Below are 15,665 nucleotides of genomic sequence, written 5' to 3' on the forward strand. Positions count from 1 at the left end.
CGAAAACATACATAGATTATGGGTTAACACACATATTAATATTAACACAACACCCTGAGACAGCTATAATTCATGCCATTTAAAGCGTATTCATGTTGAGACAAATTTAATATTTATAGAAAAATGAGTAAAACATCAAGGGTATTAGAATCCCTAATAGAGGACACACATATTTACACATATCCACATAAATATATGAAGCAAAATTACCCATAAGACCAGAAAGTTATTAAAAAGTTATTTTATGCAGTGTTTAGCAAGGTTGACCTTTTAAGCAAATATATGGATATAAATATACAAAAACACGATAGTCAAGCATGCGACATAGCTCATACGACCTGTGTATCGAACCTTAGATCTCGACTTATGAGGATTATTTTACGTAAATCTTATGTAACTCTTCCAAATAAATCATACGACCTGTATGCCCGCCCCCAGTGATTGATTTAACACTTAAAAGAATTATTTTATCCGAAGTCGTAGGTACCCATTCTTGAATATTAAAAATATTGAATATTAAATTGTATATTGTAAATATAGAAACCCTCATAGGATGAGTCTCTCCCAGCATAACCCACATAACTCATACGACCTGTAGGCTTGAACCAAAACTTATCTTATAAGAATTATTATTAGAGATAATATTAATTATAAATAAATAATAAATAAAATCCCTATTATTTTAAGAGCATTCGCACACCGAGACTTGAAAACACACAGAACTAAAACCAATTCAAGGACATGCGTAGGACATATAGAAATAAGTAGAGGACCCAGAAATAAAATCCATTTAGAGTTCTTGGCCAGATCGAAATTACCTCGAGGTGCTCGCACACACAGATGCCCTCCTCGCAGTAGCCGCAGATCTGCATCTTCCGCCCGCCCAGTCCCTTGAAGAGAAGCTGCGGCTCGTCGGCCAGGAGTGGCTCGTACTGCGTCTGCTGGACTCCTGTGCTGAACTGGAGTTCCCGGAGCTGCCTTTTCAGCACGCCGCCAGCATCCTGCTCGAAGGCGTCACTCCGGCGCATCCGATAGACGCTGCACTTGCGCTCCAATTGTCCAGGTGCCGGATGTAGGGGCTCCTCCTCCTCGTCATCGTCCAAATGGCCGGCGGTCAGGGGCTGGCGTTCGGCGGTAGACGTCTCCAGCAGCTCCTCCGGTCCCGGTCGCCGGAGCTTGGCCACGTGGCCCGGCGAGGCCATGGGCGTGGCCGGCGTTACAATGATGGCATCATGGTGGGGCACAAACATGGCGGCGGCGCCAGCAAACTCTCCCTCCGCCGCGGCTTCGGCTGCTAGAGCGGCGGCAGCGGCAGCAGAAGTGCTGGCCAGCGGGGGAGACGTAGGCGTGGCTGACTCCAACGAGGTCACTGTCGTTTTAACGCCGGCCACAGCCGATGGCGACGTCGATGCTTCTGCATCCGCATCCCCGTCCTCCATTTGGGAGACCAGCGGCAGGGTGGCCGTGGCGGATTTGTGCAGCTGTCCACCGGCGGCTGAGGATGCCGGATGGAATCCGGCGCTGCTGCTGCCGGAGTGCCGATGCACCAGCTTCGGTGAGGCGCGTCCGTGTGACGAGGCGAACTGCTGGTAGGGCGTCTGCACTACCGCATGACTGTGGAATCCGTGGGCGTGCGCGGCGGGCCCGTGTGAGTGCGAGTGGGCGTGGGCATGGGCGTGCGAGTGGGAGTGCATGCGCAGCTGCAGCACCGACTGGGTGTCGCCCTCGTCGATTGGCAGTAGGAGCTTCGATTGCGTCGTATAGGTGGCGCTCAGCTTGCGGCCCTGGGCCTGGGGCGCCCGCAGGTAGTTGGTCGGCAGTTGGTGGAACTGCCGGGACTGGCCGCGGGTGGGCGTGGAGGCGCCAAGATCGCCGGACCCCCCGGAGCCCGCCGCCCCGGCCGCCTTCGGTGGATGTAGTTTCGCCTGTAGTTGTTGGTTCTTCTTCTGCTGCCGCTGGCGCTGGCGGGCTTGGCGCGAGGCCAGCGAGGCGCCTCCAGCAGCTGCATACATCTTTGGTTTTGGGTGAGATTACGGGGATGGGAGGGGAATAGGGTCAGCTGTACAGCTAATTACAAATCAAGCTAAGGAGGTGTGTTTGGGGATTACATTCGGTTTAGCAAGTCCTCCGTCTTCTTTGATCTAATAGTTTGGGTTTCTTACTTTTTGCAGGAAATAAATATTTAAGTTTTTAACAAAACTCTGTTCTTAATGCTCAGTATTTTCTCAAAGTAGTTTCTCATTAAATGAAGCTTACAACAATTTTAGCAAAAGATACTTTTGTGCTGTCCCTGTAACCGTACCCCCTTGTCTTGTTTAGCTCTAGCCCAGAATCGCCTGTGGCCAGTTCTGGGTGTGTTGTGGTAGTGTCCTGTTTGACATAAATGATTGTACTTTGGATTACTTGCTTAAGCTTCAAACGAATAACTGTACAAATTGGCTCAAAATAATTTCGGTGAAACCATCAAAAGTAAACTTGTCGATATACAAACGTCTAACCGAAAAATGTGGTTACAAATCCAACAACTTAGGCTAGGGTTATCCGAGACATATATGTTTTGTGCATTTGTTCGCAGTGTTTTCAACTTTTCGTTATCATCTGGTTTTGTATATAAAAAAATATTCTTCAAAAAATCTTTCTTTTGCTATCGCTCTTTAGAGTTTTGCTCTAGTTATACTTTTTCTGTTTGTTTTTCGGTTTTCGGTGTCTATTAAAATATGTTTCACAAATATTTCAATCTCTGCTTATAAACTTTTATTAAAAAATATTCTATCTCCACAATCAAATTGCATACATTTGGGCGTATTGTCTGTGTGTATCCATCGACATGTTTTAGTTGGAGCTGAGCTTTGTTTTCCTCTTTCTGATAAATGAGATTATTTCCAAATCTACGCACATTCTGCTTAAGCTGCCTTCTTATTTATAAAATTGTTGCAATGCATATTTTTCCTTTTGCCTAGCTAGCGTCTGGGGGGATATCAAAAAGCACCTAATTCCTAGACACACACATCCATATAAACATTGGTATTTTATCGAAGCTTTGGAAGTGAACTCTATTTCCAATAGATACAGTATTAATTTGCAATATTTACTATTTTATTACCTAACATGCACAACAGTTACAAGCACACATTTGTCAGATAAATCAGGTTTCCATATTAGCGCTGCTACATTTTACAATTGATTTTTAGTTTTTATTTTTATTTTTTTGCCTATCTCGTTGTCTTTTGCATTATCGAATATGTTTTGGACTTATCTAGGTTTAGATAAAGAGACGGATTTACTGCAAGGAACATGTGAATAACATATTATGCGTAAACGGACTTAATATTAATGTACATTGTTTTTAAATTGCAGCCCTGAAAAGTGTTTAAATTATTTAATAAATAAATGTTACTTATAGTTATAAACATCGTTATTGCAAAGTTCTCAATGGCACCTCTAAAATTCGGGATATTTTATAGAAAGGTTTATACTTTTTTCATTTCCGCTTACATGTTCCTGCCATTAACATGGCAGGACGTCAGGGTCCTATGAATCGGTAGCTTCCTTTTTTTAATACTACCCCTTTTAATAAATGCTGTTTTAAATGCTATCGAGCAAGAAATTAAACCTTTGCTTTCATTTTTACGGCCGGCATGCAATTTCGCCGTAAACACGCAAATTAAGAAAAACAAAAGGAAATATTAAAATGCAGAATCAGAAGGGCAGGCCATCGCCCGCATTTCGCTATTATAATGTTAGTTCTTTTGTAGGGCTTTGTTTCTAAGGGCATGTAACCTTAACATTTGCCATGGCGACTATGCCTGCATTGACGGCAAAGCAAAGCAGGCAGGGGCTGGGGATACTATTTTGGGGCCAGCAAAAATTCAGGGTTGCAAGGAGCTCGATCCGGGGCACGTCCTTTCAAGCAACTTCTGCCACATTCCCCTAATTTCATTTCCGTTGCCATTTCAACACTTTACACTTGGCTGTTGCTTCTGTGCCGGATTTCGTTTTCCTTTCCCTTTTTTTCCCCCCAATTTTTTTTTAGTTTTTTTTGTTTGTTTGGTAGTTTGTTTGTTGAACGGCTCCCAGCACCTTGGGCAACTATTTTCCTCGTGACCTGCGTAGTTTTCATGTTGGCCGAACTACACTTGGCGGCGACAATGTTTTAGGCTCTTAAAACACTTTGTTGGGCGTATGAGAGGGTATGTGTTTATATAACAATTTGTACGGCTTTTGGCTCAGCCCAGCACGCACTCAAGGCTAATTAAAACTCTGCCACGGCAACGCCCCAAAAAACGAAAATAGCAGCACAAAAAAGCGCAAAAACTAGCAGGCACATAGCCACCAACAATGGCCAAAAGGCCAGGTACCAGCACTTTGGCTATAATGGAGCCAGTATATACATTTTTTTGTTTTTCGTTTTTGTCAAGTGTAGTTAAGAGTTGGGCCGATAGTGCTGACGCTGACGTGTTGCCGTACTCTGGTTTTCATATTATTTTTAGGCCCAAACAATATACCAAGAGGCTCGTTTATGGCAAGAATGGATTTTTAGATAACCAACCAGTTTGTTTACATTTCACTATTTTAGCCTTCGTTTGAATCAGTTTTGTAATAAAAGAAATCCTTATATTTATCTAAAAAACCTTCAAATTTATTTTAAAATCGCAAGAGAAACTTTCCCCAATATCAGACCATTGTAAAATGCTTTTAGCCAGCGGCTTTTCTTTTTTGCTAATTAACAGAAATTCATTCAGGCAGCATTTTTAATTGCCAGCCTATTTACATATTGGCCATTTGTAAGCAAAAAGGTCAACACACGCCTGCACGTCGATTTCGCATGCAGACCGCAAATTAAACTGGGCCAGGAAATATGAATTTATATGATACCAATTAATGCCTTGTTGACGGTGTTGGTGGTCCCCAAGAAAATCAATATGATTGCAAAATAATAACATTTTCTAGCCACTCTTCTGTTTTCCATCCTGTCCCACGTCCCGTGTCCAAGGCGTTGTCCAAGGCCCTAAGCTGCTAAATTATGCAAGTTTGGTAATTACAGTCTAGTGCCGCACAACCGTACGCCATTATATTTATAAAAGACCGCAATTGTTTTGTGGCAAGCACGCCCACAAACGAGCAAATCCACAAACACTCATACACACTCGCACACAAAGGCCATGATGACTCAACATGTGCCTAGTTACGCAAATCGTGCGGCCCGACTGGCCACAGGAGACATTGCATCAAAAGACTGCCATTTAGTGTCAGACAGCCAACGCGGCGTATACGTCATATCGTGCGGGGGCTGGCAGCTGCTGTCCTGGCGAGCCTGCTGAGCATCCGAGCATCCCAGCAGCCACCAGCCACAGCAGCCAAAAGGCAAAAAGGCAAAAGGTAAAAATGAACTGGAGCAAAGCCTCGTACTTTAATTATTCATGGGGAATGCATACATACATTATATAGAAACCACTCGAATACACCCTAGGCGCTTAATTTCTGGCGTGGATGTTCTGGGAAGCGTTTGCTTTTAATATTATGGCCGAAATTTTCAACATTTTCTATCATTACTTTTGGGTAAGATTGGAAAAGTTTTAAAAAAAAAGTTTATTTACTTTTATAATTATATAGGTATATTTTTAAGTAAAAGAGAAATGCCATAAAGCTGAAGATCTAATTAAGAGAAAAGCAGATGTTTTATGTTCAGGAACTTTGAAATACTCTAGAAACGTTACCTATTTTGTTCCATTTTATGTATATGTTTTAGAATCTAGACTTAAACCTATTAAGTAGGCTAGATATAAATATTTTTGAAGACTTAGTACTTCACTTCTCGACTCTTAAAATATTAACAAAAAATATATATCTAGAAAAGGTATTAGAACATCAGCTCTTCCCAATTTAAGTGCAAACATTCCGAATATACCACCAATTTCTTTATACTTTTTAAAGTGTATTTAAAGTTTTATTTAAGCTAAAATATCCCTAAATATTTAAAAACCTTAAATATAGAAAAACCATCATTAATATCATCGATTTTCCTTAATGATATTTTTATTGGCTTTTGGTGAGTTATGAGCCAGCGAATCTGGGGTACTTGCTGCATTAAAACTGAAAATATCCATAAAGCTCCCCCAAAAGCCAGCGAAATTCAGTTGTAATGGATTTCCGACAAATTTGCGATTAAGTCATTTATGCTACGGTTCACCCTCGTGTGCAATGTGCACACACACACTTGTGCACTTGCCACACACCCTCACACTCGTAAAGAGCTGGCCCGTTAGCCCAGGGACCTGCCAATGGCTTCCATCAGACCGCACTCACTTGCACACGGACACACACAAAATGGCAGCTGCGCCAGTGGAAGTTGTCTACGCAGCGGTGGCAAGGATAATGGAGGAGCGAGGGAACAGGATGTTCGGGAGTGGAAGAGGTGCCTGGGGAATGGAGGGAGGGGGGAAAAGGGTAAGGTAGCTGCCACAGACGGCTTTTGTGCGGCACTGTTGAACGAGTCAGACTGAGATTGAAATTAAAATTTAAATTTATTTGAAGTTGACTTTTGTGGTGCCAGCGGCTAGCTGGCTTGTTTCGTTTGTTTCGCGTTTTATGGCAGCATTGCCACGCCCTGATTCCTTTTATTTTCGGTCACTGCCACAGTGCCTGTGCAGGATAATGACTAATTTTATTGCTAATTAAACGAACCCAAAGTGCATGAGTCCCGCAGGCCTCCCGCATAATGCTGCAAAGCTGCTTTATAGAATAGAGATATATGTATGTATGTATATAGGCACTGGCATATATAATTCATTTAGGCCGAAAGTGCTCTCCACGCACCTGCCAAATATATTCGTAATTTGAGTGCCTCCATAAAGTATCAGTTCCCATAACTTCAGTGCCATTGTCATGCAAATTTTCCAATAAAATAATTTGGCACTGACACGAATACAATGACACTCCACACTCCACTCGTATATTCGATTCGATATTGAATTGGATATGTCGGTGTCTTGTGTCGGGAGGTCGGTCGACACAACCGGAAATATTATTGATTATCGCAAGAGCAAATGCCAATAAACGTTCATATCCATTCATTATTCTATTTCGATTTCTATTTGGATATTATGCAGAATATTTTTCTGGCGCGTTGGCTGTGCAGCGGAAAAATATTTTTATTTGATAGCCTCTGCTCTCAATATCTATTTAAATATCCTATTTTTGGCAACAAGCCGTGGCTTCATTTCTTACATAAGTAGGTCGTTCTTTTCAATCTTTTTTTTTTGTGGAATTTCATTCGCATTCGCATTTGAGTTGCGAATCCTAAATCCCGCCCATCAAGTTCCTCGAACATCCGGCTGCCTCGTCCTTTATTCCTAACCGGCTGTCTAGTTCTGCTTTCTCGACACTTTCAGTTCGAGAGCCGGGCTCTGGCGGGGAATTCATAACTTTTGATTTTTCCCTTTGGTTCGGAATTTTAATTAAAGTGTTAGCCGAACAAACTGACACCAGGCCCGTGAGCCTGACTCTCTGACTATTTGACTGACGGACTGACGTGCAGGGGTCGCTGCCTTGGCTGCCTTGGCATCAGACACCGCCCAAAAATGTCTGAATACCGTTCGTTGCAGGAATTGCACGTCAGCCTAAGTTCAGGGAGTCCTCCGACACTCGAAACGGCCCGGTTGTCAGTTAAAAACGATGAACTTGAACTGCTAACTCGTTGAATTCAAGATAAGAATGAAAGGATATCATTTCAGTAAAGTGGGCTTGAGAAATGATTTAGATTTCAGTTTAGTTATAGACAAAGTTTTCATAGGATAATGTTTACAAAAAATGCCTTAAAAGTTCATAAGGTTCAATTAATTGATTGATGCATATGGGTGAGATCCTAAAAAACAAGTTCCCATAAACATAAAACCCAATCCCTATTAGCCCTTATCTGAGTGCAACCTGGAGTATGGCCGTGTGGCATAATTCCTACCTAATTGTTGTCATAAAAGCCAGACGAGCGCAATGTTGCGTAGAATGAGCCTCAGATTAAGACAAAGCACCCATGCGAGCCGATGCACCAGAGGCAACAGGCCCCTGGCCATAAAGCCCCATCGTCCGGCCCTTCTCCTGCTACCTCTCTGCCTCATAAATTACAAAGAGCTGCTAGAAAAAAAAAACGGAAAATTGAGGGGAAATGTAATGGCTGGGAAAAACTTCAATAAAGTGGCCCAGTGGCTGAGCTGGAGTTGCCCAGGGCCCTGGTCGTTGGCTATTACGCTAGCCCAGGAAATGGCTAACAAAAAAAAATGCAATAGTGTGTGGAATGGGCAAGGGACGGGAGCGGCCAAGTCGAGACCATCGGGTTGGCTTTAAGCACACATGGAGTCCGTGGCAAATGACATAAACTGCGAGTGAAGCCGTCGTGTTTATGGCTTTTTATGGTGGCGCTTAATGACTGCATTCGCATTCGCATAGAGGTTGCACTGGCCCGTGGGGCAGGATTGGAGGAGGCGGTGGCACGAGTGGAAAGTCATTTGCGGCAGCCATGTGCTTGTCGGGAATGCCTTGTGCTAGCTTCAAGTCTTTAAAGGAATTTGATGATAGGTTTTGGCCAAACCAAATAGTTGCTGCACTTTATTGTGACCTTACTCAGTAGGATTGATCTTTAAAATGTTGCAACTTGACTTCCCCATTTTAGATTATTTATCTCACTTTATTCCCCTTTTTTTCTGCGCTATTCAAAATTTGTAATGGCAACTTTTTATTTACTCGCTCTGCTCGTCCTCGAAGGCCATAAAATATCACGCTTGGCCGGGCCAGTCCAGGTTCAAGCCGAGGAAGTTTGTTTGCATCCACAGTGACCACGCCCTCTGGCCAGCCCCACTTGAAACTTGCCCAGCCATTTGCTATTTTGTTGCCATTGTCTCTTGTGCACCGCCTGCATTTGTTACTCAACTTGCAACTGACCCCTTTGTGTGCGGGTGTCGAAGTCTGTGAATTTATTTTTGCATCTCTTCCTTAGCGTTCTCAACGATTTTGCAATTTATTGTTTTCTCTGTATTGGGGTCACTTTGTTGGCCAGCCCAGCCCCTTTCGGGTGTCCCCCAGAATATCCTCAAAACAACAAACAAAAAAAAAAACCAGCAAGAGTGGCAAACAAAAGGCGGACAAAAAAAAGAGCAAAAAACAAATGAGGTTAGTTGTGTTTAGACAACCTGACCCAAAGGCCAAATACCAAATACCAGGCTGTACAAAATCTATATAAAAACTAATATTAAATTTCCCCCCAAAGACAATAGTTGGGGTCAGCATAAAATGCCTGACATATTGACACACTTGGCGTATGATTGATTTTCTTCGCCTTGGGCCACTATACATCCAATCCACCCCCCCCAAACCCTTTTCATTATCCTGGCAAATAACTAATGGGCTCACAGGGGGTGGACCTCTGGACTTGTTGATTCAACGCACCGCAGGGGGCGTTCTGAATCGTGTAACAACAAATCACACAAAACAAAAGCACCGCCCCCCCTTTGATAACTGCCTCCTGATTGTTGTTGTTTATTGAGTTGGCCATGTTTTTGTGCGGCAGCTGAGGGGAGGCAGGGGAGGTGGTGGCAGAAAGATAGAGTCACTTCTGTGATATACAAATATGACTGTGTAAATACACATCGAATGCCACACGACAACAACAAAAGAGCAAACAGGACTCGAACCCGTCACTCTTGTGCTGTAATTTTTGTTGTTATCTGCTCAGCTTGTCGCCCCTCTCCCCTTTTCGGATTCGCCACCCAAACGACCTTCCGCCCCTCGTCACCACTGTCTGACAATGACTGTTGGAAGTGACAGGTCGCCAGTCGACCAGGTGGAAATCGGAAGTGCCACGCGTTATGCAAATGCAAGCTGCAACCTGCAAATGGGAAATGGGAAATGTTACATTCACAAAATGCATTGTTGACATCGCACCTCGCTGGGAGAAGCGGTTTGATCAAATGACTGGTTAGCCATTGAATTGGAACATAACAGGTGCAGAGATAGGGTTTTAATTTTCATTTTAAAGATATTTTACCAAGGCAGAACCATAGAGGCATTAACCACAGAGGCTTCTTTCTTATAAAAGATATATTTAAATTAATGAGAGTCTAAGCTATAAAAGATCTCTAAAATCGAATAATAACAATACAACATTAATTGTTTATTAAAAGCATTAAAGTCTCTTGCCCGAATCTGTAAATCCAACAAACCGCATTAACTAAAATTGAAAACATGACACACATCGCATTCGGATTCTATGCTGCTTATTGCTGACCACAAAAAAACATTGGCAACAAGAGTTCTGGCCCAGCCTGGCCTGGCCTGGCCAACCCGGTTAGCACTAAGAGCTTAGTAAATTATGCAAGCAACTGGGCAGGCACAGGTATCTCAGTACGAGAGTATCTCAGTATCTTGTAGATACAAAGCCCCATAAACAGTCGAATGCAATTGTTCTGGCTTAGATTTGTATCCCATTGTTGGTGCTTGCCACTCGTCTCCATGACTGTGAGTGGTTTGGTGTGGTGGTGTGGCAGTGGCACAGTGATACTGGGTCTGCCAGGGATGGTGGTGGTGCAAATGAAGTGCAGTTTAAGAGCCATCAACGTCATGGGCCATGAGTGGGATTGTTTGAGGACAACGGAAATGCTCTGCTGCCGGACTTTACTGAGCTGAGCCGAGGTGAGCTGACAACGAGCATCTGGGGAGGACATAACCCAATTAGTTTTAGACTTTTGCCACGACACATGCCAATTCATTTGACATGGCCGCTACTTGTGGGAGTTCCACCGCCCTGCTCCTTTGACGCCTTTCCATTTCTATTTGCATTTGCGTCACATTTTTTAATTATTTTAAAGCGGCATTCACAATCCCCTTTTTTAAGGGGGGAGAGAGACTAAATGCATAATAGCCGAAAGACAAGACCAGTCTTTGCGAATGCAAATGAACAAATGACCCTGGCAGGCAGTGCTCGAGGACATTCGAAACACTCGAGCCGGAGGCTGCTGCCTTCTTGGGACTACTGCCTTTGCAGTTTTGGGGGAAACAAAGCGAAAAAGCTGCCCAAGTGGGCGTAGAGTGTTTGCTTCCTGGCGCACATCTAAGCACGGCTAACAACAATGCTCGAAAGCAACCGCACCGCACCCCACCGCACACAATGTCAACAGCTCTGAGCCGAGTCTGAGCCAAGTCGCTCACAAGTAGGCTACAGTTTATGGCCTAGAGAACCGAGACCGGCTGAGAACCGAGTCGGGTACGAAAAACAAAGCAACACTTAAATGTTAAAGCAAATGGAAAGCGTGCCGTCGTCGTCCTGGCAAATCATAAAGTATGAAAATGAAAATTCGTCCCCTTCACTCTGCAAATTAGCTACTCAGCCCGGTGAGGGGCCTGTTTGCCTGTTTTCCCGGCCTGCCAGAGACTGAGTTAAGGGTTAGTTGGGCCAAATGGGCCTGGATCTTGATAAATTCGAGTGTTTAAAAATCTTTAAGATTGCCATGCTTAATTTGTTGTCCTAGCCCGGAAGGCGGGGAGGACGAGAAGCGGGTTCGGGTCCTTCCCGGCCCGGCAAACAGCTTAAATGCAAATTCAAGTTAATAAATGACAGGCCTATCGCCACACAAGCTGAGGCCATAAACAACCTTAAACCGGGCCAAGAGCAGATGGCTCGAGCACCCTCCGCCTCCAGTCCCTCCTCGCCTGTCAATAAGCGTAAATTTGCCAAATACAAATAATCTTTTTTGTTTCGGCTCTCGCTTTAATCTGGCAGTCTTAAAATCTCAACAGAAACCTGACAAATACACCATTCAAACATTTTTACATATTCAGAGAACAGAGGCTGGATATTCTGCTCGATTTATTCACGGCTCGTATAAAAAAATGGATTTCAGCGAATAACAGAAATTGCATTCGGCTGCCAAAATGTCTGAGACTGCGTTCCGGGGCCTGGTTCCCAACGAGGAGGCCCATTGGGCTATCCGGCTATTTAAATCGCCTCGGGGCTCGAGCAACAAGAGCCTGCCGGAGGCGCCACTCCACTGACCCTCCTCAAAGTTGGCTAAAAGTTTTCAAGTGGCGCACATTGCCTGATTGGCTGCTTCTGATTTAAGCTAATTGCGTCTTGAAATTTTCAGGAGTAGGCTTCAGGAGTGCGGAGAACAAATCGAGTGTGAGTGCGGCTGTAAATTTTAATATTTTCTTTTCAAGAACTTGTTAACATGGCAAGATTGTTTTTTAAGTAATTGTTTTGCTGGCTCCTGCCTTAACTCTCGTCGAATATATATATTTTTGTTCACCTTATTGTCTGATCCCAGATATAATTCTTTTTTTAGCCAGACCAGCAGTAAGGCCACGAAAACAAACGTCAACTGTCAGGAAAAGAGTAAGTAAAGTAAACGAGCAGTCAGCCGGCAGGGCAGGGAAACAAATCTAATAAGTTAGCCAGCAGAAAACGCAAAAGCAAACAAACTGTGTCGCATTTATCTCAACCGCAAAAATGTCTGCCATATTTCATTTTAAATGCAGCACCTGCAGGCAGACAGGCGGCCCAGGACTGGCCAGGACTACGAAGAAAAAGCCAACTACGCACACATGGAAAATGCTGAAACGAAATGTCAACGATGGAAAGTTAAGGACACACACCAAAAAAATAGAAAAAAATTAAAAGAAAAAGGACAAAGTGCCGAGGAACCACAGGAGCCTAGCCAACAAGAAGCGGCAGCTGTAATCAACAACATCAGCATAAACTTGGCCGACACAGACAGTGTTAGAAAATCCGTGCAAAAGTTTTATTTCAGCCCCCAGCCCACCATTGGCCCACACAGCTGCAGTGTGGGCGTGACGGGAAAGAAGACATATCTAATAACATTAAGTAGTTTGCGCGTCGTTTGAATTATGGCCACGTTCGCTGATGGCAGGCAGCCTGTGCGATGGGATGTGGTTCTAAGCCAGGCCAACAACCAGGCGCGTTTGGGCCTCGTTTTTGCAAACATTTAATTCCTATGCGTTTGCTTGTTGGCCACTTTGCACTACATTCGCTTCCTTGGCTTGCCTGGAAATTCAATTTTGAAAAATTGTTCCCAGACACGAAACGCAACCAGCGAACGCTCCCTGAAGGTCAGTCCTTTGGCCAACATATTAGCATATCCTAATGAGGCCTCAAGAAAATGATCATTAAATCATAAGGTAGAGTTACGTTTGATAAGCATATACCATACATATAATTTATGGAATACCTTTGAGGACCTTTTAATTTCCCATTTCCAAGCACAAAATTCCTTACAAAACTATTACACTCTCTGGGAAAATGTCCAAATTTAATATTTTCAAAATTATATCATATCACTAGCGGCTGCCAAAAACAAAATGCAAAAGGTCAGAGGTAGGACCGCCTTGAGCAACCCTCAGCACTTGAAAAAATACACGGAAAACCCGTGTGGCAAACAACCAACAACACCTGAACAAAGTTGTCTCGACTGGCAGACTGGGCGGACGACGGCGACGCCAATGCCAAAAGCGAAAAAGGGGAAAACTTTCGCATGAAAACTTTTCATTTGCATTTTTTCATATTTTTCAAGATGCGAGGCGAGATACTTTCGTTACCAACTTGTCCCGCATGTGCCGGTCCCTCCTCACCATCGCCTCTACCAGTGCCCGGAGTGCCTGGCCTAATTAAAACGATTGTGGTGTTAATGTAATTGCTCGGAAATGAGTAACGCTCTTGTGGCAACAAATTAGCAGCACATTACAGGTAAACAACGGGCCCACACTGCGTATACGTAACGAACGATTTGCCATTCAACTTCAACTGACAACCGACTAAAGGGGATGGATACTAATACCTAATACGAGATACAATCAAAAATCCAATTTCAATTAACATTTCAGCTTGAATAAATCGTCCGATTGCATCAATGAATCAGCCATCGATTATGGCCATATTGTATGCAAATGGCTTGTAGGTATGAGTATGTGTTTATAATCACTTTTCACGTTTGCTTTGCGGCGACTGTCATTATCATTTTTCATGCTGTCTGGCTGAATTTTTGTTGCTTTTCTGCTTATTGTTAGCAGCTGCCATCTCCTATAAACGTATATAATATATATATCCTCCCTTATATATATAAACATTTTCTTTTTGGCCCGTTTGTTTGCCTGTTTTGTTGGCAGACTTGGTTTTTGCAGTCTCAGGTTTCCCTTTATTATTACATATCCGTAATTCAATTTATCATTATTTATTCGTTATGAATTATTTTGATTATATAAGTGAGGCATTTTGGACGACTCTTTTGTTGGCTTTGAATTAATAAATCAATTTCTTGTATTTCTTAATTATTTTTGTATATATTTGTTAGCCCAACGAGGGATTTTCTTCAAAAATTGATGATGTTATTATTCTGATTTATTCATTTCACTCTTTACCTTTTTATTTGATTGCTTTTACATTTTATTATCTTTTCATTTATTTCTCATTACATTTTCAATGCAATTGGGTCACGATTATTGTTTATGCTTTTTAAATATTTAATTTTTTTGGCCTTTGGATATCGCTTTAGAATGCACTCGAAGCAATCAAAGTAATTGAAGGTGGAACTTGAAAGGATCTGCTTGCAGTCGCATCGGCAGTCGCTTTCTATCTCATTATTGATTGATTTGATTTCGGTTGTTGTTTGTGTTTTTGTTTACGTTAGTTTTGCATATTTTCAGTTGTCACTCATGCGTCGCCATTTGGCAGGACGAGTGCACCGTGTCCGGGTACCGTGCCGTGACCAGGTCCTGGGATCGCTTACCTGCTGGGACACACACACGGTTCTTGGCCAACGGCGACGTCCGAGTGACAATTACGGCTGTTGTGGACTCGGGCTGTTGTGGTCACCTTGATACGGTTGTGATTGCAATTCCATATTACATTTGCACTGCAATTTTTGCATTATTTATTCGGCACGGAACTCCCATCGCCACGCCAGTTGGGAACCAAATCAATTATTAACGACGTTCTTTTGCGCACATAACTATCTTTCTGGTAGGCGTTAAACTTAAACTTCTCCTTCAGAATTCTTTTATTTTTTTCTTTACAAAAAATGGGCCAAGTTCGGTTTGGAAAGTGGAAAGGAAAGTGGACGAGTATTAGTTGTAGAAAAATGGTAGAAATTCCCTATTTAATAGGCGCGGACGCGTCGCGAACTGCGAACTGCAGCGCCCAGGCTGCCGTTTTTGTCCTTTTTGCTGCTGCTGGTGTAATTTGCTGGTCTGTCGAGCGGCGAGGACGAGAGGACGCGAGGACGAACTCTGCCAGCCAGGAGACGCGCGAACGGGCACAACAAAAACACGACTGAGGCCGCCCAACGGCCACCAACGAATAACGAGGCGAAATTGAAAGCGAGCGCTCCAACCGATTGCGAATCGGACTCGTTTTCGGCTTGGCTTTCAGTTTTCAGGTTTCACATTTCAGGTTGAACGAAATTGAAAGCGGCCGCCGCCCGAAGTGGGTCGCTCGCTGGCGCGTGCTTCGTCGCTCGTCCTTCGCCCTGCATTGCAGCAGGAGCTCAGCTCGTGAGCGGGAGCAGGATCTGCCGATATGTTGGGCTCTGCTGCCTGGCATGTAAACAAAAGCCAAGTCGAAGCCGAAGCTTGGCCAGGTGCGGCCAAGGAGCAGGACCCGAATCGCA

General features: G+C 43.5%; 1 protein-coding gene across 3 annotated transcripts in view; it reads right to left on the reverse strand.

Annotated features, from left to right (window-relative positions):
- LOC108131231 (streptococcal hemagglutinin) overlaps positions 1–15,665 on the reverse strand; it is a 54,467-nt gene that overhangs the window by 23,588 nt on the left and 15,214 nt on the right. Inside the window, exon 1 of one of the 3 annotated variants that reach the window (XM_017250013.3) lies at positions 819–2,012. The exons of the other annotated variants lie outside the window; for them this stretch is intronic. Within the exon in view, the coding sequence (XP_017105502.2) occupies positions 819–2,012 (1,194 nt within the window). Of the gene's footprint in view, positions 1–818; positions 2,013–15,665 lie in introns of those variants that run through there. 3 annotated transcript variants of the gene reach the window in all.

The sequence above is a fragment of the Drosophila bipectinata genome, chromosome 2L (assembly GCF_030179905.1).
Source record: "Drosophila bipectinata strain 14024-0381.07 chromosome 2L, DbipHiC1v2, whole genome shotgun sequence".
NCBI classification, from domain to species: domain Eukaryota; kingdom Metazoa; phylum Arthropoda; class Insecta; order Diptera; family Drosophilidae; genus Drosophila; species Drosophila bipectinata.